This window comes from Vombatus ursinus, unplaced genomic scaffold, assembly GCF_900497805.2.
Source record: "Vombatus ursinus unplaced genomic scaffold, bare-nosed wombat genome assembly UNPS02014802.1, whole genome shotgun sequence".
Classification (NCBI taxonomy): Eukaryota; Metazoa; Chordata; class Mammalia; order Diprotodontia; family Vombatidae; genus Vombatus; species Vombatus ursinus.
In genome coordinates, this window is record NW_020954580.1 from 23946709 (window position 1) to 23971064 (window position 24356).

Here is a 24356-nt window from a genome sequence, read left to right on the forward strand (position 1 = left end):
GCGTGATCTTGGATTGGTTGAAGCTCTGTTTCTAGGGATATATACTGTGAAAAGAGTCCAGTGATTTGATTTCTAACTTCCCAAGAACAAAAGAATCCTCTATCATTTCTATGAGGTATCCAAATGAACTATCTCTGTCTATTGTGTTTGGGCAGTGTGGTAGGAATAATATTTTGCTAGGTAGTCTAGGCTAGTCTTTCGTTAAAAGGTTTTGAAACCATCCTCCAGTTTTATCTAGCTCAGGGGAATAAGGCTCTGACTATTAATATAGCTTCCTGGTGGCCTAAGTACAAGAACTAGTGTAGGGGCAGCTAGGTGGTGCAGCGGATAGAGCTCTGGCCTTGGAGTCAGGAGGACCTGAGTTCAAATCTGACCTCAGACACTTGATACTGTATGACCCTGGGCAAGTCAACTACCTCGAAAGCAAAAACATACAAACAAACAAACAAAAAAAACTAGTGTACAATAAAAACATTCAGTATTCCTCCTTTGGGCTTCTGACTGGCAGACCCTCATGGCCAATACAGGGTCGGGGAAGTGGTCACCAGCTGAGTCCTTATGGCATCCTTGCTGAATATTTTTTCACTGCTGTAGCTAAGTACATCTCCTTTTGCTAACTGTAAGGTGGTCTACAAGTATCTCATTTCATTCCTATTTCAAACCTGAAGCACTAGACTGACCTGAATCAGGTCCAGCCTATAATAGGCAGCATGCAGTCTACAAAAGGGACATTATTTGAGCCACTGGTGGGTTAATTTCCTTGTCCACAGACCCAAGCCTAGAAGTAAATAGTGGGAAAAATAAGAAGTGATACCTGAGTCTTTCCTGAAATGGGTATCCTGGGTTAAATGAACAGCTTTTACCTTTTGTTGAACTTCCATCAACTTGAGGCTTGGGTTTCTCTGTTTCCAAGACAGAAAGGGACCCTGCTGGTGGCTCCAGGGACAAGGGAGCACATCCATCTCGTGTTGGTCGCTGGTGTTCTGGAAATACATCAGAATCTGGACATGGCTCCTCAGTCTGTATTCTAACTTTCTGCTCACTTCTTCCATTTCCTAAGAGAGCTAATGGAAGGGTAGGAGGCATAAGTACTGTCCCTTTAACAACATAAATTAATTCAGAATCTGTAGTGCTAAAGTCAGGGAATAAGACATGACTAATCCTACCGGGATCCTGTTGATGGTTTTCTGTGATGGTACTTGCTTGTCTTCCCTGAGACTCCTGTCCTTCTTCATTTTCCTGTTAAGTTAATAATACCACAAAGAACTAAAATAATAGTTTGCATTTGTGTGATGCTTTAAGGTTTGCAAAGTTTACTATATAAGTTATCTCATTTGATCCTCACAATGATCCTGGGAAGGAGGTGCTATTATGATATATCATTCTCATTTTACACATGAAGAAACTGAGGTTTGCTCAGGGTCAGCTAGCTAGTAAGTGTCTGAGATGGGATTTAATCTCAGGCCTTCCTGACTCTAGCTCCAGCATTCTAACCATTGTGTTGCCTAGCTACCCTTCCTCACAGCCTATATTCTTTGTAAATCCATTGTTCTTTCCACTATAACAGGCTGCCTTCTCTTTCCCTGAGTCTGAGTCCTGGAAAAATACCCTCAAACTTAATTCCCTAAGCTCCCAAAATCCTCCCTACAGTCTCTAAAGGTCTGGTCTTCGGTCATGTGAAGGCTCAAGATAATAATCCAAATAATTGGGGATAAAAACTCCATCTGGGTTGAAATTAGCAAGAATTTTCCCCTTAATTATCTGGATTATTACTCAGTTTCCCATTTCACTTTGTTAATGGAAGCCTGACTTTTACCTGGAGGTCTCCTTTAGCCTGTCCTCACCTTTAAGTGATGCTGTTTCCTACTTTATTGCCAAATTCACAGGCTACTATAGTTAGGATTGCTTAATGAGTAGCTAATGTGACATTTTTAATCTTAATATCTACTTTGAGTTTCCTCACTTGGTTTGCTATCATTCTGCATATATCTCCAGTCATTAGTCCATTAAGCATTCACAGCTGATAAAATTTTCTGACTTAAGTGTTGAAAATTGGTAAAGAAGATTACATATTTATCTGTCTTTCATTTTTCTCAGTTGTACTTGTTAGAGATGGAGCAGATCTATTCTATTGGTATATGTGCTTTTGTACCTAGCAGATGTAGCTTGAGCTCTCTTAGTTGTGGGTTCCTGAATGTTATACTGGGTTTAAGGCACATTTTGGGTCAGCTTCCATTCAAAACAACAGTTTATGAGCCTCTTCCACTATTTCTTTGACAAGTTGAATTTCTCAAATCACTTGCACATTCATAATCTTATTTAATCCTCAAAATCCTACATTGAAATAGTCAGGTCAGTATTAGGTATGTAAATAGTTATTAAAACTTAAAGCAATATGTAAATGTGAGCTAGTATAACAATTCCAGGTCCCACAATCTCTTCTCTTATTCTCTTACATATAGTCCAAATGGAGAAATCCATTCAAAGCAAAAAGAATTTGGCTAAACAGAGCAGAAAGATCAATGATGAGGATAATCCTAGATTGTGAACTCTTTGAGGTCAGGGGTTGTATTTTGCCTTTCTTTATATCCCCAGTATTCATCACAATGCCTGGTATACAGTAGGCATATCATAAATGTTTGACCAACTAACACACTCTGACCATTCTCATACCATTAGCAGGAGAGGGAACGTATGGAAAGAGTACGTATAGCCATACCACTTCATACTCTGCAGATTGTGAATCCAGTTGGACAGTGCTTTTCTGCCTCTGAAGCTACCATTACTGATGGCATCTGCTGGGATGCTTTCCCTGTCTAGTTGTGAACTGCTTTCTCCTCTGATGTGTTAGCTGCTAGCATCATCTGCTGGGCTATTTTCTTCCCTTTGTTACTGTCTGTTGATCCTCTGCTTAGCTCCTACCATTTAATGGTGCTCCATTATTATGGATCATGTTTTACGGATATTAAGTATCCTCTCCTCAGAAAAGCAATGGTCGTTCTATTTATTTTGCTTGTAGCCCATAACCTCCAAACCAATAGCCATATCTAAAAAACCACTAAAGGCCTTTAGGTCAAATTGGTCTTTTGAGTTCACGTGTATCTGCCTTAGCAATCACTCCTCTAGGCTTACCTGCTCTTTGGGCTAGGGTGAGAAAATTCCACTCCTCTACCATTATGACCCTGACTGCCAGTCCCAGGGCCATGCAAATTACCCTGGATCTTCATTTAGCAAGACTGGAAGGACAGAGTAGAGCTGGTACTACATCAATGCTCTCCCTACATAAGGAATCATGTATGATCTTAACATGTGTGTAGAAAACTCCTTGTTGGAGCAGAGCCTTTAAGGTTAAAGCCTTCCTCAACAAACTGAGTTTTATTTTCAGGTCTTTCCTCCCATTACGGACAAGGAAGATGGAACAATAGTGTGTCATGATAGTGGCTGCTTCCATTGAGAAAAGAGGCAGACTGAGTCAATATCAGATTCTTCTAGAAAACTGGAAAAGACTGGAAATATAAAGCTAGAAAACTTTAACTTCTCATAGATTCTGATAAAATTTTTATTTTAATATCTTACATCTGCATAATGATTTATACTTCTCAAATAACTTTTACAACGATTACCTTACTTAATCCTCACAATGCTACCTTGAAATAGTCAGGTCAGTATTAGGTATGTAAATAGTTTTGAAAACTTAAATGATATATAAATGCCAGTTATTTTAACCATTCCAGGCTTCTCTTCTCTTAGCCTTTCCTAATTTTTGACAGGTAGGAGGGGTGTGAAATCTGTTTTCTCAGGATCAGCCTATTTAAATTCAGAGAAGCTCTTTTCCAACTAGTTGGCCATTTGTTCATGGCAACCAATTAAATAAAGGAAGGTACAAAATGGATTGATATATCTCTTTGTGGGCCTTAAAGACCCTTGCAAGAAACCCTTTTACTCATTTCCCAACAATGAAGAACTGAATTTCTGAGTTAGCTCTCATCCTAGTCTGGGAGGTGGGAGAGAGAGAAATATTAACTTCTGTCTTGATGGGTTTCCTAGTTTTGAGAGTGGCTGGGTCTAGGAATTGAATAGAATGTATGCCTAGGTCTATTAAGGGCAGTTTGGTGATGCAGTGAATAGAGAGCCAGGCCTGAAGTCAGGAAGACTCATTTTCCTGAGTTCAAATCTGGCCTCAGACACTTACTAATTGTATGACCCCGGGCAAGTCACTTAGCTCTGTTTGTCTCAGTTCTTCATCTGTAAATGAGCTGCAGAAGGAAATGGCAAACCACTCTAGTACCTTTGCCAAGAAAACCCCAAATGGGTCAGGAAGAGCTGGACACGACTGAACAATAACAACTATGTCTGTTTCATAAAATTAATACTTTTACTTAAATGCTTACGTCCTTGAATTAGAGGTAAATTAATTAGGACAATAGAGTAAGGGATAAAGAGATGTGTTTTCCTAGAACAGGGCCTGTGAGCTATTGATCCGGTTGCATAATTCACACTAACCTCTAGACCAATGAGAGAAAAGGGTTCTGGCCCACCAAGGGGTGGAACTGATGGGAAGTAGGCAGCCCGCTTTCTGAGAACACAATAGGATTTAGCAGATGTCCCAGAGAGCCCTCTGGTGTTGGATGTTATGCATGACAAGTGGGATAAGTATTTGATTGACAGCTGCGTGCTGAACAGGCCCAAACACCCCTGGTATCATGCTAAGAACCATATGATTCCATCTATAAACATGAACTTAACTGTTAGTACTCTAAATGTGAGATCTGTGTTTAGTAGTCAACGATTTTATATAATATTGGGAGAACTGAATTACACAAATCTTGTTAATTTCCCTATAAATGAAACAGAAGATGCCAGAGAAATGTTTCCTTGGGAAAGGAAGTGGGTCTGTTATGTAGTAAGAGCCAGTGGAAAGCCCAAGCATTAAGCTCCTTTAACATCCATTACTTTAACTCTATAGGGTAATGAGTGCTTCCTCCTTATCCCATAGAGAAGGATCCTATATGTACTTTGAACCAAACTTTGGCCATGGTATACCAGCAGCTTATATCTGGCAATCCAATCACCCAAGGCTCTGTTTCTTTCACACCACCCTTTACCCATTTAAAAAATTAATCATGAAGGCATTTCAAACAATCCCTACCTAAGAAGCCAAATATTCTGGGCCAGGCCTACCTCACTAGTACAGTGATTCAGGCTTGGAATTAGAATAAAATGATCTGTCTATGAACTATAAAATGCAATAAATATGAAACTAATAACAGAGGACACAATTTCTAAGTTTAAAAATATAGTAATACAGACAAAATGCTAACTCAAGCATTGGTCATGCTAAGGGAGAAAGGCTTTCTCCTTGGCACCTCTGAAAACAACTTCTCATGGTCTGGGCCTTTTATGCCTCAGGTAGCAGGAAAATAAAACCAATCATAATCCTGAGAATGGTATCCATTCTCCCTTAAAGGGAAACTAACCCATCCTACATAAAATATCTACTGCTTCTATCACAGAGTGGTAGTTATTAATGTTTTCTTGGTCACCTTTTTGACTAAAACCACCTTTCTTTCAGATATCTTGAGAACCAATCCCTCAATACTCTCCATTCTAATTTTTAAGGAAGTATTTTCTTCAGTGAGCTTTTGGACCTCCTTTTCCATTTGGTCAATTCTGCTTTTGAAGGCATTCTTCTCCTCATTGGCTTTTTGGACCTCTTTTGCCATTTGAGTTCATTTTTGAGGTCATTTTTTAAGGTGTTACTTTCTTCAGTATTTTTTGGGGTCTCCTTTAGCAACCTGTTGACTTGTTTTTCATGATTTTCTTTCATCACTCTCATTTCTCTTCCCAGTTTTTCCTCTACTTCTCTTACTTGCTTCTCAAAATCCTTTTTGAGCTCTTCCATGGCCTGAGACTGATTCATGTTTTTTTCTTGGAGGCTTTGGATGTAGGAGCTTTGACTTTGTTGTCTTCTTCTGGTTGTATGTTTTGATCTTCTTTGTCACCAAAGAAAGATTCTATGGTCTGACTTTTTCCCCTCAGTTTGCTCACGTTCCCAGCCAATTACTTGACTTTTACACTTTGCTAAGGTAGGGGTCTGCTTCCAGTGTGGAGAATATACTGTTCCAAGCTTTGGAGGTTCTGTGCAGATGTTTTCAGAGATACTTCTTAGGAACCTGTAAATTTTCAGTGCTTCCAAGGTTGCATGATCAAGGGTGAGATGATTACTCCTTTCCTGGCCTGTGGTCTGGTCTATGAGTGACAACAAGCACTCTTTTCTGCCTTGGAACTGTGAGGAGGATTCCCTCTCCACTGCCATTACAAGTTCTACCATGCCAGTACTCCTCCTTGCCCCAGGACCACCAACCAGAACTGTGACCCAGATCCAAGAACGAGCAAAGCAAAAGATTCCTGCCTCAGCACCAGCAAAGAGATCCCGGCAATCCCCCTCTGATCAGTCACTTGATTCCCCCTCTGTCTGTGGGCCGAGATTTCTGGAAGCAGCTGCCGCCCTGGGGCTGTGCTGGGACTAGGGCTGACACTAAGCTTCTTTTTAACCGAGGTCATAGACCTTTCCTATTGACCTTCTAAGTTGTCTTTGGCATTTGTGGGTTGAGAAGTCCGGAAACTTCCCGTGATTCAGTCCCTTGACACCTGCTCCAGGTTGGCTGAGGCCTGGTCTTTGCCTGTGTGCCTACGCATTGTGTTCCACTCCCAACCTGTCGCAGTAGACCTTTCTAATCAACCATCCAGGTTGTCTTGGGCTGGAAATTTGTTTCGCTGTCTTTTTGTGGGTTCTGCTGCTCTAGAATTTGTTTAGAGCCATTTTTTACAGGTATTTGGAGAGGTTTGGGGGAGAGCTCAAGCAAGTCACTGCTTTTACTCTGCCATCTTGGCTGTGCCCCCCACCCCAAACACTCTCAAAACAATGTTACTTCCATCACAGACCTCCTTTCTGGGTACTTGGTTTGATTCAGTTAGACTTCCCATCTTTTTGATGAATGCCATTTCTTGAATTTTTTTTTTTTTGTTTTCTTGAATGCCATTTCTATTTTGTTGGAAAGCATATCAGAGATTATGATGAGGACACTCAATGTCCATTTATGGAGAAAAGAGTTTGTTCTATAGACATTTGCAGATACTTTACATTTTTTTTTATTGTTCTTTGTCCTTTTTCTAGTTTCTTCTTTAAATGCCCTTAAAATAATCTGATTTTGTTGGAACTCCATGAAAATTTCTGTAAACTTGGTTTTTTCTCTCTACTATTCAATGAAGCAACATTGCTCATAATCCTTCACTATCCTCCTCCGGGAGATTTTTGCAAATAAGTTTGTGTTCTGAATGGGTGCTGCTCTTGGTTGCCATCTTTGTCGCTCCTCTAGGATACCAACAGTCCACTAGTAGAGGTGGTTTGTAGGCTTTTTTTTGGTTTTATCTTTGGGACTATTGATTTACCTTGGTTAAGCTTCCTTAGAAAATGAAAGCTAATTTTTTTAACACATCAAATGAGGCTTGGAGCATTTTTGATATGTACCTTAGATATTTATTTTTACATTAGCTGTTGTTTTTGATAAGTTACTTTAAGAACTTTAAGTAATTAGTACTTTAAGTAGTTAAGTACTTAGTACAGCCTCTAAGTCTAAAGCTTTCTGGGGAAGTTCAAGCCCATTCCTGATTTCGATTACAACCCTGACATGAGATTTTCTTTGGTCTCTGGGCAGGACAGTGTAGTGAGAAGAGCCATAGGCTAGAAATCAAGAGAAAACCAGGTTTAAGCCTTACTTCTGATACTAGATGTGACTACAAGCAAATCTTTTAACCTTCTATGAGCTAGTTTCCTCATCTCTAAAATGGGGATAATAATACTACCCATAGTGCCTACTTCATGGATTTGGTGTGAAGATCCAATCAAATAATATCTATAAATCCCTTTTATATAACATTAAAGCAGCTTTTAATTGTTAGCAGTTATTTAGGGCTTCACCTAGTAATAGCTGGCATTTATAGGGGGCTTCAGGGGGTTTAAAAAGTCTTGTACATGTGTCTCCTTTGATCTTCACAGCAGCCCTGTGAGTGCTATTATTATCATCTCCATTTTACAGATGAGGAAACTGAGGATGGGAGAGGTTAAATGACTTATCCAAGGTCTTAGAGCTATTTGGTATTTGAGGTAAAATTTGAACTCAGGTCTTCCTGACTCCAAGTCCAGTGCTCTTACCTATTGCGCCACCTAGTCATCTAAGGGTTCCGGAATTCCGACTGAGGAAAACAGTAGGTATTTTTTGAGGGAAAGGAATTAATACTAAACATTCCAAAAAGAAGGGGTGATTTACTAGACAAAGAATTAGGCTGTGGATCAAGAGACCTGTGGGCTGCTCCATCACTGATGGATGGTAGGACCTTTGATAAATAACAATTTCTGAGCCTAAAATTTGTTCATTATAAAATGGGTATGATGATATCCTACTGAGAGTGAAGCGGGCAGAGTACTAGATGTAGAATCAGGAAGACCTGGTTCAAGTGCTGCCTTAGAATCTGCTGACTGTGTGACCCCAGGCAAATCACTGAATCTCTCTAAGCCTCAGTTTTCTCATCTGTATAATGGGGATAATAATATCCCCACTTATCCCAATGGCCGTTGTGAAGCTCAAATGACATCATGCATGTCAAGGGCTTTCTAAACCTTGAAGCACATATGTGACAGTTATTATTATAATTGCCCCATGCCTAATGGGTTTTTAATAAACGTTTTTGGAGGAATGTGATTTGCATACATTAGGCACTTAATGTTTGTTCAACTAAATTGAGTGAATAAATGAAAACACAGAAAATTTATACACATCAAGTATTTTCATCTGTACAGAGCTTATTTTGAAATCCTTGAGAATTAGTCTAGAACAGAGCAAGTACTTAATAAATGCTTGTTGACTGATTTAAATTTAATTTCTGACACTAGGTGTGACTGTGAGTTACTTTCTCCAAGCTATGGCTTTCTCATCTATGAAATTGGGATTTTGATTAACTGGGTATGATTAATTAGATATTATGATTGGCTGTATAATAATATATGTGGGCAGCTAGGTGGCACAGTAGGTAGAGTGCTGGGCCTGGAATCAGGAAGACCTGAGTTCAAAGCTGGCCTCAGATACTTATAGCTGTGTGACTCTAGGCAAGTCACTTAACCCTGTTTGCTTCAGTTTCCTCATCTGTAAAATGAGCTGGAGAAGGAAATGGCAAACCACTCCAGTATTTCTACCAAGAAAACCCTAAATGGGGTCAGGGACAGTCGGACTTGACTGAAACAAGTGAATAACAACAAACATAGAATATCTCACTACTCTGAGCACCAACTAGGATACTGCAAATATCAAAAGAGAGACAGAGCTGTCACCTAGGTAAGGAGGAAGAATTTCACTGAAGTTCTAGAATTCAGAGAATTTCCTCAGGCCAGTAAGATCATAGATTTAGATCTGGAACAAACTTCATTTTACCGAGGAAGGAGCTGAGGACCAGGGAGAATGAAGAACTTTTACAGTTTCCTATAGTGATGGAGCCAGGATTTGAACTCTGGTCTTTTGACTCAAAGATCATCTATTTCAACACTCGTTATTTTACAAAGGAGGGAACACCCAGCTTTGAAATCTCAGAGACATCCTTAACTTCCTCACTCTCCTTCACTGCATGGTTTCCATCCCTTGCCAAGGCTTGCCCTTTCTAATTCTATGACAAATCTCACAACCAGATATCTTTTTCCTTCTCTGGACTTATACCATAACCACCCTTGTTCAGGGCCTTGTCACCTCTTGCCTGAATTACTGTAGTCCCCTACCTGGTTGATGCCTTGATTCAAACTTTCTAATCCATTCTCCGCACAGAAGCCAAAGGGATAATCCAAAAACACAGATCTGACCCTGTCACTCCATCATTCAGAAAAAACTCTCCTGACTCTTTTCCAGTGTCTCTGGGAGAAAATATAATTCCCTCTGTATGGTTTATAAAGCTTTTCACAGCTCTAGAATACCTTGCTGGATTTATTACATATCAATCCCTTTCACATATTCTACATTCCAGTCCAAATTGGCCTATTTGCTTATTCCTCACACATGACATCCCTTCTCTCATTTCTGTGCCTTTGCACAGACAGGAAGCGTTCTCCTTTCTGACCTCCCTGTCTTCGAAGCTCTATTTTCCTTCAATGCTCAGCTCAAGCATTGCCTTCCTCAACCCCTAGGTGCTAGTGCTCCCTTCCAAAATTCCGTTGTATTTCATTTGTTGCCCAGTCCCGTTGGTTGTTTCTGCCTTTGTAACATCTCTTGTACAATTTCCCTCTTGTGGCGTTGCCTGGTCCAGGCCCTCATCTCATACCTACATGGTTGAAATAGCTTGCTGGTTGGTTTCTTTCCTCTCCAGTCCATCCTCCATTCAGATGTCATATTCATCTTCCTAAAAGGCAGGTCTGACCATGTCACCTTCTCATTCAATAAACCCCATCGGTCCTTTTTTATCTTTGCTGTCAAATAGAACATCTTTTGTTTGATTGTTAACATTCTTCATGACTTGACTTCTTCCTACCTTTCCAGTCTTTTAATACTTTATCTCCCTCGTTTACTGTTCAATCTGGTGGCACTGGCCACCATGACTGTCCCCCTTCTACTCCTGGGCATGTTCACTGTCCCCTATGCCTGGAATTCTCTCCCTCCTTATCTCCTGACTTCTTTGACTTCCTTCAGGTCCCAGCTAAAATCCCCCTTTCTACAAGAAGCCTTTCCCAGTTCCCCTGAATGCTCGTGTCTTCCCTGTGTTGATTCTCCCCAGTTTACCCTGTAGATAGCATGTTTGTACGTAATTGTTTACAGATCAAATCCCCTGTTAAACTGTGATGTCCTCAAATACAGTAGGGACTGTGGTTTTCTTTGGGTCTTTAGTGCTTAGCATAGTGCCTGAAACATAGGAGGCTCTTAATAAATGCCTGTTAACTGACTCATTAATAAAGTTAAATTAATATTAATAAAGGAGGCAGCTAGGTGGCTCAGTGGATAGAGCTCTGGGCCTAGAGTCAGGAAGACCTGAGTTCAAATCCAGTCTCAGACACTTAATAGCTATGTGACCCTGGGCAAGTCACTTAACCCTGTTTGCCTCATTTTCTTCATCTGCAAAATGAATTAGAGAAGGAAATGGCAAACCATTCACCTATCTTTGCCATGGACAGTATGGTCCACAAGGTCATGAAGAAGTGGACATGACTGAAAAAAAATAATATTAATAAAGTTAAAATTAGTGGCAGAGAACAAACTAGAACCCAGATTGTCTGACAGTCTAGTGTAGGAGTAGGGAAACCTGTGGCCTTGAGGACACACATGGCTTTCTAGATCCTTGGATACAGCCTTTTGACTGAGTCCAAGATTTACAAAAAAATGCCCATTTATTAAGGGGATTTGTTCTGTGAAGTTTGGATTCTGTCAAAGGGCTGCACTTGAGGACCTAGAGGTCCTCGAGGCCACAGATTCTCCACCCCTGGTCTAGTGCTTTCTGTGCTATGCCTTCACTATGTTACTAGTAATAAAACATTTCCACTTGGGGTGTTTTCTGATACCTGGTTAGAATCCAAAGCTCTACCAAAAAGGAAAGTGTCATTATCCTTCGTTTTACCTGCAACAAAACAAGGTCATGAGAGAAAAATCTTCTTAAGTATTACTCGTTACACTCACATGTATTATTTACTGAACAACTCTAGGCCATACATTTTGGAGCCGTTCAGGAGTAAACCAGAGGCATTTGGTCAGTTGACTATGCAGAACAATGAGCCAAGCTCCTCTATAGGTTGTTTTAGCCTGAATCACTAGCTAGCACCATCTTCAAGACATTTAAAAGGTGTGTGTCCTCACTGATTCTATTCCAGGGAACTTGAAATGTCAGAAGCCTAGCCTGGCTAAAGCTTCTAGCTTTAAATCTATGATTCTATGATTCTGAGAGAAATGACGGAGCAGTAGATCTCACCTGGTCCAACCATCATTATCACCAGAACTGGACTGGATCCTCTGATTTCCAGGTCCATTTCTGTGTGGCACAGAGTCTGACTCTTCATGACTCCATTTAGGGTTTTCCTTGCAGAGGTAATGGAGTGGTTTGCCATTTCCTTCTCTAGCTTATTTTACAGATGAGGAAACTGAGGCAAATAGGGTAGATACGTGGTATAGTGGATAGAGTGCTGGATGTGGAGTCAGAAAGACCTGAGTTTGAATCCTGCCTCAGGAACTTATCAGCTGTATGACCCACTGCCTGCCTCAGTTTCTTCAGTTGTAAAAGGGTAATAACAATAGCATCTATCTCACAGGGTGGCTGGGAGGATCAAAGATTTCATATGTGTGTGTGTGTGTGTGTGTGTGTGTGTGGACACACACACATACATATAAAGCTTTTTGCAAACCTTTGTATAAAGGTTAGCTATTATTATTATTATTACTATTTAGTGCCCATCATTTTGTTACTTTGCTCTCTAACCCTCCCTATATCAGGAAAGCCATCCATTTCAAGAGAGGGCTATAAAATATTAAGAATTATTTTAGCTATTGTTAAGATCATCCAGTGCCCCCTTCTTAGGAAGTGGTTTATGATTTTCCACTTCCTTGTCCTCTACCAGACAAATCCAGACATTTCCTTGATCTGTACCCAACAGGTGATGCTGATTACCAGCCTAATTCATCTTTTCTTGATGTGCTATAAACTGCCTGGTTTTTTTGTGTGTGTTCTTTCTGATAAAACAGGAGATCTGAGGGCTTCTGAAGCTGTTTTGATTCAGTACAGGAATGTAGTAACTGAAATTCCTGTATGTGTGGATATAAAACCCCTAGTATTCTCAGTGTGAGATCACCTTCAGTAACGGCATAATGTCAATGTACTGTTCACTCATGTAAAATTCTTTCCTGTTTGAACATACCAGCTCTTTATTTATAAAACTTTGAGACTCCCCTGTCTTCAGCACAGCTGCCTCCAAGGACTGAGGGGCTCCCTGGGAAGAGAAACAGAGCGCCTGACTTTCAGAGAAATGATATAGAGCAGGACAAGAGCTAGTCTACATCCCCAAATATTTATAGAAAGCAATTTTCATCATTGAAATGCAAATGGTAGTGTGCACATTTTAACCACTGAAGGCATATAAGAACCTGAAACATGAAACAGAAAGTTGAACTTGGCTATGCTGCTTTCCATGGAGGCTGGGTGGGGGAGGTAGGGAGGGGGAAGGGAAGGTAGACAGGGATTCAGACCTATGGAATCATCTTATACGTTAGGCTGCCTTCTAATGAGATCCTCTTGGTATCACAGTAGCCATCCAAAATGACCAGTGACTTTGACTCTGTAGCAAAAAGGGTCATTGTGAAGTCTCAGTTGGTATGTAATGACTAATCTTGACCACAGAGAACAGATGATGAATAGCACCCCTAGAGATGTGGAGAATTGTAGGTGCAAAGTGCCAGAAAGATTTGCTGTGTTGGTTAGCTATGCTTAGTGGTCTGTTTTAAGGGTTAGTTACAATGAGTTACTGCTCATTGTGTTGAGGTGAGGGAAGTATAACTGGAAGGGACTATGCTATAAAAAACAAATGTCATCCATAAAACATTTAAATAAAACATCAATAAAAAGTTAGCTTATTGAGGGGGCAAGGATAGGATAGGGGAGTCCCATGAAGGTCCACTATAATTAGTCAAGACCTACATAACACTTTGTACTTAATCATCTTTAGTTGTTTTCCCATGTTAGTCCACAAAATATGGCATGTGGATATATAGTGGAAAGAGCATTGAATCTGACCTAGGAAAAGCTCTGACATCTAATCTCTATGTTTACTAGCTGAATGATCATGGACAAATCACTTAATCTCTTTGAGTCTCAATTTCTTCATCTGTAAATTGGTGATTCTCATATCTACCTACTTCATGGGGTTGTGAGGATCAGAGGAAATAATGTGGGTGAAGTGCTACATAAATACCAATTGTCATTATTTTTATTATATTGTTATTCAAAGCAACTTAGGAATGTTATCTCCATTTCACAGAGGGCCAAAGTAGCCCACCAACTCACCTCAAATCAGGAACTGAATCATGTTTGTAGCCAGGTAGACTGTATCTCATCTCTAAGGCCATGTTGTTACCCATTTCTACCCACGTAAAAAATGCCATCACTTTTCAAAGGCTCATAGATTAGAGTTGGAAGGGTCATTAGAGGTCACTATATCCAATCTCTTCATTTTATAGATGAGGAAACTGAGGCCCAGGGAGTTTAAGTGACTTGCCGGGTAGTAAGCAGGAGAGCTGGGATTTGAACCCAGGTCTTATGACTCCAAATCCCTTTTTCTGTCCACTGAATCATACAGCCTTCAGGTTACCACATGTATGATAACAATTGTATTCCAAGGGTAAAAGCTATACATAATGGTCAGCCTCAGGTGGGCTTGGCTAGGGAGGGAGGATAGGGAAGAAGCAGAGATTTATGGGAAGCTTGCATTAACAACCAGAGGCCAGTCTTAGCCACAGCACTGTTCTCTTAATTCAAGAGGGAAAAGTTGATTTTCCTGGCCAATATGTCAACTTCTCAGGTCATTGCAGGGGCCACAAACATTCATACGCTATGAGATCACAATGGGTGTGTATTTGATCATTCCTATATTTTCTAAGAGACTATCTTTCAGATGTCTCCCCATTGAGTCATAAATTCTTTCTCTCCCCCTCCTCAACCCATGACATTTTGTGTTGTTTTTAAGAATTAGCAATGAATTAGAAATTGTTAGGCCTCCACAAACCACCATCCTTTCTTTTAATGAATGCCCACACCCATTTGTTTTGAAATGTGGCTAGAGATGGAAAGTTTTCAGGACAGATTCCTATCCAGTTTCTTGTCATCTCCACCATATATTGGGTTAGGTTCTCATTTTGAGATGAGTACCTCCCCTTTTCCAGATCAAGTGAGTAGAGTGGGTCCTAACTGGAATTAGACATAGGATTCTCATTTTCCACCCCGTCAAACATCATGCATGAATCATAAGATAGAATGTTTTAAGTCAGATATTCGGAATGGGGAGAAAATTTTCCACTTCTCTCGAAGGCAACAGCAGTATAGGCTGGAGGGTGAGGAAGGAATGTCATGAATAGCTCCCACGACTGCAACTATCCCTCTGTCCTTTCTCTGGGCTGGAACAGCTGGGGAAAATGTGGCAAAATCTCCCCTAGATGACTAGATCCATAAATTTTTTCATAAATAAAAATCCCTAACCATATAGTACTTCTCTTTAATACTTCATGTCAATTAACTATTCTGCTGATACCTTTTCAAATGCTTCTTGTTGTTGTTATGTTGTTGTTGTGGACTCATTTCAGTTGTGTCTGACTCTCTGTGACCTGATGTGGTGTTTTCTTGGCATATATCCTGGAGTGGTTTGCCATTTCCTTCTCCAGATCATTTTATAGATGAGGAAACTGAAGCAAACAGGGTTAATGACTTGGCCAGGGTCACACAGCTAGCAAGTGTCTGAGGCCAGATTTGAACTCGGGAAGTCTTTCTGACTCCAGGTCTGGTACTCTATTCACTGGGCTACCTAGCTATCCCAAGTGCTACAACTTCTTTAAAAAAGATGAGAAGAGATCCTTTTGAAGGCATTAAATAATATTTATAAAGATGGGGATGAGAGGCAGAATGTCGTAACAGAGAATAGATAAGAGTTGACCTTAGGATCAGCAAGGCCTGGGTTCAAGTTCTGCCTAAGACACATCCTAGCTATATAATCCTGGGTAAGTCATTTAGCCTCTCAATACCCCAGCCAACGCCTAGAAGAGTATAAAGTGTCTTTGGTAGGAATTTCTTTATTGGCAGTTTTCTCCAATTATGAAGTCATAGGTATGGACCAAAAAACTATATATAGAGTTTGTATGACCCATTGGCTTATAACTGATGATGGTAATTCTTCTCTAGTGCCTAACCCATAGATGATGGTTAAAGGTGTGTATGTATATGGGATGGAAGAATGCAGCAAAGGGATATAGAGATAGGAGGAAAATGTAGACCTTTAGAGATACTGTAAAAAAGAAAGACAAAATAGAAACTGGGAAGAATGCTATGATGTTAATTTTCTTTGAAAAGTAGCATAATAATAACACTTTACATTTCTGTAATACTTTAAAGTTAGTGAAGTGCTTTCCTCACAAAGTAGGTATGAGGTAGCTAGTACAGGTTTTATTATTCCAATTTTACAGGTGGAGAAACTAAGGTTTTGAGAAATCGGATGGCTTGTCCCTGTTCACACGACTTTTGAGTATCTCAGGTGAGATCAAATGCCGTGTCTCTAGACTTTAAGCCCAGCGCTCTATCCACTATACTATGTATTTTTATGTAAAAATTATAGCCTTAATCACTGAATGGGTGTTGCCTGAGTCAAACTGAGACCTAGGAGTAGCCTTAGCTTAAAAAGGCCAATGTCTTCTCCAGCATGCAGGGCCATCTCCAGTCGTCCATCTGTCTAGACCCAGATGGCTTCGGCTCTGGAGGAGAACGTGAGGCTGGTGACTTTGCACAGCCCTCCCTCACTTAAATCCACTTCATTTGCAAGTCATGGCATCATCTTCCTGATGTCACGGTCCTCTTTGATAGCAAAGGACAAACAGCAACAATAATACAATAGATATTTACCATCATGGCGTAGTTGGTATAAAGCAATTCTCCAAAGTCTGACATCATTCCACAAGTACATGTAAAGTCTGGGGAAAGTGGGCTCAAGCTTAGTGAGTTGCTAAGAAGAACTCATAGTTTCTGGTTGTTAGAAGGCCTTTGCTTAAGGCACTCATGAATTCTCTCCCCACCCATCAGCCTTGATGTAGCTTCTCTGCTGGGGTCTTTGTAGAGTCTCCAAGCTACCTTTCCTCAGTGGGTCTACCCTCTCCTTGGTTCCCAATACTTCATCAGCCATTCCAGTAATACTGCTAGGATTGGGATGCTGATAAGATCAAAGCTCTTTTAGCCTCACAAGTTCACAAGGTCCTTCTCTTGTAAAGGAGAGGGAGGAGACCAAGGCTGAGGCCAAGGATCTTCTCCTTCCTCTTGCCCACTCCTTCTCCAAAGCTATTCCTTCTTAGGGGTCTGCCTGGAGACTTCGACCATAAACCCACCAGATCCTTGAATGTCTGATTCCAAACTAACTCACTGGTATTGTACATGCCTCACAGAGCAGACCAAGTCCCTCGACCAATCCAGACAGACCTCCTTTCACATCTAGTTGAAATGTTACTGATTGATTGGTGCAAAAGAAGTGTCTGACCTTGTCCGTACCTCCGACTGATTGATTCAATCAAGATGTGTTTTTCACCTGAGAATGGCATCAGAGTTCAGTTTGTTGGTATGATTCGTTGAATGAATTATAAAGGATTATGGGAATGATAGATGAGTGTTTAACAGAAGGATAACTATTTAACAGTTTAAACAGCGTTTAACTGAAAGTTTTTATTTTCCATATATGTGTTTGTTGTCCATATGTAAACTGTTTTCATGTTTCTCCTTTAAAAACACATATAAATCTATTTCTTCAATTAAAAAAACAAACAAATCAACAACCCCATGAGGATCCACGAACAAATTTGTTAAAGCATATTTGAATAGCACATGGGAAGATATTACTGACATTTAAAAGGAGATTTCTTCTAACCAATATAAGGACTAATGTTTACTCTAATAGGGTATATGAGGACCCACATGCCAGGGAAGATTACAGATCTTATATTTTAGAGCTAGAAGGTATCTTGAGGTTTATCTTGTTTTAAACAACACAATTTAGTTAAAAGCTAGTATAAATGCTACATAAACTTTTAGAGTTATCTTGTTAAATAAATCCCATCCTTATATGTTCCTTTCTAATTTTTACCTAGCTAATTACCTCCCTGACCTAAATCAGATGTTTTTGGAGGTAAGATGAGAAGGTATGCACTGGGAAACCTTTCCAATTTTTACCTCCCCATCTACCTTCTCATCTTTTATAACTTGGAATTTTACTAAGATCAGCAGCTCTTAAAGTATTGACTGAGGACCTCTGGGTGTCCCTGAGACCCTTTCAGAGGGTCCATGAGGTTGAAACTATTTTAATAATAATGATACTAAAATATTTTAATTTCCAATATGGCATTTGCTGCTATTCAGTCATTCAGTTGTATCTGACTCTTTATGACTCTGTGGACCAACTGTCCATGAGGTTTTTTTGGCAAAGGTCCTAGAGGGGTTTGCCATTTCCTTCTCCAGTTTTTTGGAGGGAGGGGTTAAGTGACTTGCTCAGGGTCACACAGCTAGGAAATGTCTAAGGCCAAATTTGAACTCAGGTCTTTCTGATTCTAGGCCCAGTGCTCTATCCATTGTGCTACCTTGCTACCCAATATGGTATATATTGGTAGATATAACCGACATAAAAAACCTCTTTGGGTGACCTTAATAAATTTTAAGGGTGTAAAAGTGACCCAAGACCCCTGTATCTGTGCTAGACCTGAAACTAGAAATAAAACCCTGGATCTTCTTATCCTCAAGGAGGAAATGAAGTTTTAAATACAAGTAACTAAGGTCTGCATCTGCCCATTTTGGCTTCTCTGGGACCCCTTATTGGGGTTCCCCATCTTCATGCCTATGACAGCAAGAGTCATAGCATAGTCTCGTCACCCAATTAAAGGAGTTGTTAACACTTGGTGTCTGAATGCCTGCCACTCAGCTCTCTCTGATACTAAACTGACAAGCTTCTGAAGCCCCATGGGTACACTTGGTGCACATGGTGCTAATGTCTGCATATCCCCAGTCTGAGAGGTCCTTCTCCATTATCTCTAACATACTTCGAGTGAGGAAAGGGGGGGATCCCTTGCCAAACCTCACACTGTACAGCCAGGGTTTTGAATCATTCTTGCCGCATAGAACTACTTTGCACACAAGGGATTTCCCAACCAATGAGCATATAAGATTTGTTCTGCTGAGAACCAGACTCATCTACCAAGCAGCCACAAAGTGAAACCTCAGCTTTTTTTCTCTTTTGCAGTGCTATTAAATCAGCATGGGGGCTGGACAAATCCAAGTCAGTTTGTCACTTTGGGGTGGGGTTATCCAAGCCAAAGAGGCCATTTTGGTACAATACAGTGAGCTCCAAACTTGGGGCTCTGGCTCCTTGGGTGGGGAGGTGGGGATTGTGTCATGACCGCCAGATGCCCTAGCATTGCTGGAAGGGGTATGTGATAACTAGTTGAAGGATGGGAAGATGGTGACATTCAACCCACCCAAATGATAGCACTGGTGGGACCTATCTATGAGACAACCAGACAAGGAGCCCTTTTCCCTTTAAACCGTAACACTCCCCCATTCCAGCCCTTCTGCTAGGAAGCTCTCAACTTCTGCCTTCTGAGATGGTCCCTTTAGAAGAGTTATCCACAAAGCAAGTTGACAGGTGACATTGAAAAAATTCTCCCCCTTTCCAGGATAGCTACCCCCTGTCACCAGATCAGAGTTGGGGAGTGAGGGGAGTGACTGGGGAGGAAGGACCCCAGCCCACCTTTTCACTTTGGATGGGATGTCACACAGGATGAATAGGCATGGATGGGTGGTCATCTGCATTACATATCTTAGTACAGTATTACCCCTTTCAATCACCTCTTAGGAACTTCCCTGTTTCTTCTGAGAACACGATTCTCCGTTTAGCTGCCCAAGGTTGTATAATTCTCAGTCTCTCGTTTTTATTCATCCCACAAAGTCAAGCAGTTGCCAAATCTTATCATTTCCACCTTCACAACATCTCTTCCATCTATCTTACCTGATTATTGTAATACCCTCCAATTTAGAAGGGCAGTGAGGTGGAGCAATGGATAAAGTGCCAGGTCTGGAGTCAGGAAGACTCATCTTCCTGAGTTCAAATTCGGTCTCAGACACTTACTAGCTGTATGACCTTGGGCAAGTCACTTAACCCTATTTGCTTCAGTTTCCTCATCTGTAAAATGAGCTAGAGAAGAAAATGGCAGACCACTCCAGTATATTTGCCAAGAAAACCACAAATGGGGTTATGGAGAGTTGATATGGTTAAACTACCATCACCTATTTAGTATCCTTGCCGTAAGTCTCTTTTTTTGGCTTCCATAACACTTTACTGATTTATATTTAGCTTGCAGTTCACTAAGACCCCTGAATCTTTTAACTTCGTATAACCATGCTTTCCCCATGAGAAGCTAGATGCTGCAGTAGATAGATCACCTGACCTGGAGTCAGGAAGATTTGAGTTCAAATCCAGCCTCAGACACTTACTAGCTGTGTGTCCTTGGGCAAGTCACTTAACAGTTGTTTGCCTTAGTTTCCTCTCTGTAAAATGAGGAATAATAATAATAATAAGATAATAATAGTACCTACCTTCCAGGGTGATTGTGAGGATCAAATGAGCTATTTGTAAAGGCCTTAGCACAGTGTCTGGCACTAGCACAGAGTAGTCATTATATTAATTACATTACTATTATTACATCACCATTATTATTATTATATTTAGAGAGCTGATTTTTTTGTACTTCAGTACAAGACTACATTTATCCTTATTGAATTTCAACTTATTTGATACAACCCATTGTTAGGTTAATTAGCTACATCCACTCTGTTAGTTCTCTCTCCCAGCTCTGCATCATCTGCAAATCTGACGAATATATCATCTATCCAGGGGTGGGGAACCTGTGGCCTAGAGGCCACATGTGGCCTTCTAGGTCCTCAAGTGCAGCCCTTTGACTGAATCCAAACTTCACAGAACTGTGAGGACCTAGAGGGCCACATGTGGCCTCGATGCTGCAGGTTCCCCACCCCTGATACCTTTATCTAAGTCATTGGTATGAATGTTAAGTGGTTCCTGGCCAAAGATAGATTCTCCCTGGGCTACTTCACTGGAAACTTCCTGCTACATAGACATTAGACTCTTAACTCTTTGAGTCCAGCCATCCAACTAGTCCTGAGTGCAACTAACTGTGTGATTGTCTAACACATATCTCTCCAGCATCTCTACAATTACAGTATGAGATGCTTAATCAAAAGCTTTTCTAAAGTCTAGGTAAACTACATCCATAGCATTCTCCTCATCTACTAATTTAGTTATCTTGTCAGAAAAGGAAATGAGATTAGCCTGGCATGACTTCTTCTGGATGAAGCCCTTTTATCTCTTTTTAATCACTGCTTCTCATTCTGTAATTCATCAACTATCTCTGTAATGATTCATGCTCTAATTGCCCCAGGAATTGAAGTGACTGGGTTATAGCCTGGAAACTCTTCTCTTACCTTTTTTGAAAACTAGGACATTTACCCTTCTGCAATCTCATTGTACCTTTTAAATTTGCAATGATCTCTCAAATATCTTTGATAGTGGGCTCAGCAATCACATCCCTGACTGGGCACATGGTAGTTACTTAATAAATGCTTGTTGACTGACTGATCCAGCTTAGTCTAGGCTGGCAGGTCAATACAGCTTTTTATTATATTATATTATATTATATTATATATTATATATAAAATATATACATTTTATTTATTATGAGTCACAGCCTTTGCGTTTCTGTATTCATCTGCCCATGGATAAATTCTAAGTCATAGGCAGTACTAGAAATATTTAAACAATGAGATAGCTGTCACTTCAGTTTGGTCTCCTTAAGATCAGAAAGGGTCACCCTTGGTTGACCTGTCATCCTTTCATCTCATCTTCCAACTAAAAACCTCAGTTATCATTCAGTATCACAATACATCAACAGCTCCCAAGGGAACCCAGACTATGGGGAATCTCATATTGCTGTTTATAAGGCTGCCAGAAATCTGCTATATTCTGTGTAGGCTATTGCCTGTGCCCTGGTTTTCCTGGCAGTTAACAGACAAAGTAAACAATGGCTTTTAAAGAAGCTCCCCTGGTTATATTGACCTTTTACCAGAATCTGAAGTGAAAAAGGAGGAGGAGGGAAAGGAGGAGGAGGGAAAGGAGAAAGAGAAGAACAATAACAAGAATGAGAAGGAGAAGGAAGAAGAGGAGGAGGAGGAGGAAGAGGAGGAGGAGGAGGAAGAGGAGGAAGAGAAGAAGAAGAGGAGGAGGAGGAGGAAGAGGAGGAAGAGGAGAAGAAGAAGAGGAGGAGGAGGAAGAGGAGGAGGAGGAAGAGGAGGAGGAGGAAGAGGAGGAAGAGGAGGAGGAGGAAGAGGTGGTGGTGGTACCATACTGATAACAACCGATCTCTATCAGTCACAAAAGAGATAGCAGGCAGCCTTACAAACTCCCCCTCCCATCCTGCCATCACCTATTCACCTACTTGACTAAGTGCAAGTCTGGCAGGAAACTGTCTACTTCGTTAAAAAAATCTTCAAATGAAGCTTTTACATCTCCCCTGTTACTTTAATAAGCAGATCTCAGTGTGCAGAATGGGCTAGATTAGGAGAAGAAATCCAATGCCTTCACCTCCTTATCTTATCTCTAAAATGAGGATAATGCTGGGTTTTTGACTAAAGAGAATCTATATATTCTTTGTCCTTAGACAGAAAGCAGATCTTATTCTTAAATTCTCATTGTCATACACATGACAGTTCCATTAGTGTCAATAAACATTTATTAAGCACTTACTATGTGTAATGCACTGAACTAGGTACTGGGGATAACATTTTTTTAAATGGGAAAAATAGCCATTGCCTCCAGGGAGCTTATGTTCTATTGGGAGCTGCAGAAAGAGCACAGACATGCCAATACAATTTAATTTGAGGAGGGAGAGAGCAGTAAGAGGACATCAGGAACGTTTCCCTTAGGAGGAGGCACCAGAGCTGAGATCCTAAGCCTTGTCCTCTTCCATTCTGATTAATTTAACACTTTGTTGATATACCTTTGTTGACATAACAGGATCTTTGTTGACTCTGGCTCTAAAGGAACTCAAAGAAAGCCTGAATCATACTCTCTCTCTCTCCCCCCAGGGAAGATGTGGGACAGTTTCATCCAAATGGGCTAGTTTTGCTTTAGGCTAGAGATTTGCATTCTTCTGTGGGATAATGTGGTCCATTCTCTGAATAGAGCGGGGAGCAGGGAAGAAGGAAAGCCAGGACACAGAGCAGTGGCTAGACAACCTTGCCATCCCTCCAGCATTGGACCTTTACTGTGTGGTTTGGTTAGAATGAGGATAAAATGAGATATTATTTTTAAAGCGCTTTGTAAATCTTGAAGCACTATATGAATACTAGCTTTATTATTACCATTATTATGTTATTTTGCTTCAGGTGCTGCAAATGTCCAGATGAGACAAATACAGGTAGGTCAGCCCTGTTCTTGCTAAAGTCCAAAAGTTCTTTTGTAAACCGGTTTGCAATTCTAGGGCATTTCCCCATAGAAACAATAACTTAGCAGTCAGCTTCCCAGGCTAGTCCACAGAAGTCTATTCAATTCATGAGTGTTAGTGTTACTATTAGCTTGAATTCGGCAGGCAGAAGGTAGACAGGTGGTGACTTAGAAAAGGCCAGCAGAATACCTGATATCATCAGAAAAGGTACTAGAAACAAAATGTTAACTTTGAGCCCTTGTATAAAACTAAAATACATCCTCATTTAGAATACTATATTTAGCTTTACTGATCTTAAAGAAAGACGTTACTGCAGATCTGACTGTTTAACAGAGTACTTAAAATGCTCGAGGAAATTGAGAGAGGGGAGAATGGCCAATGAGGAAGATGAAAATGTCTAGGACTCCTTGGTTTGCACTGATGGAGGCTGAGAGGGAATTTGAGGACAGTATGTGAAATACAGACTTGTTAACCCAGACCCAAGACACTACAACTGGGGAGCCCTCCTGAAACCTGAAAGAAGCAAATTTAGGACGTATATAAAGAAATATTACTAAATTACACAGGTGCTTTTATTTTCAAGAAGTGGTAAATATAAACTTATTTCAAAAAAGATTAAGAAAATTCATGGATAATAAGAGTTATTAAATGAGTGATTCAGAGAAGTCAGGAAAGGTTTAAACAAAATGCAATCTACTTGAGGCATTTTCATTTCTGTCTTTGTACTTTCAGAGCCTAGCTAACATAATCCCACATCCTAGGCTGGCACATAATGGGAAAGGGAAGAGAAGAAGCATTTTCTAAGTGCCTATTATGTGCTTTATAAATATTATCTGATCCTCCCAATAATCCTGAGAAGTAGCTGCTATTATTATCATCCCCATTTTACAGTTGAGGAAAGTCAGGCATGTAGTGGTAAGTGACTTGCCCAGGTCCATACAGCTACTTAAGCGCCTGATGCTAGATTTTAATTTAGGGCTTCCTGACTCTAAGCCCAGTGCTCTATCCACTGTTCTAATCAGGAGCTTAATAAGCCTA

At 40.4% G+C, this 24356-nt stretch overlaps 1 protein-coding gene across 1 annotated transcript in view; it reads right to left on the reverse strand.

The window, feature by feature from the left end:
- KIAA2012 (KIAA2012 ortholog) overlaps positions 1–24356 on the reverse strand; it is a 161313-nt gene that overhangs the window by 49342 nt on the left and 87615 nt on the right. Inside the window, exons 13-15 of the mRNA XM_027873801.1 lie at positions 12935–13006; positions 1167–1239; positions 864–1064 (exon numbers count right to left, since the gene is read on the reverse strand). Coding sequence (XP_027729602.1) covers positions 864–1064; positions 1167–1239; positions 12935–13006 — 346 coding nt within the window. The remainder of the gene's footprint in view (positions 1–863; positions 1065–1166; positions 1240–12934; positions 13007–24356) is intronic.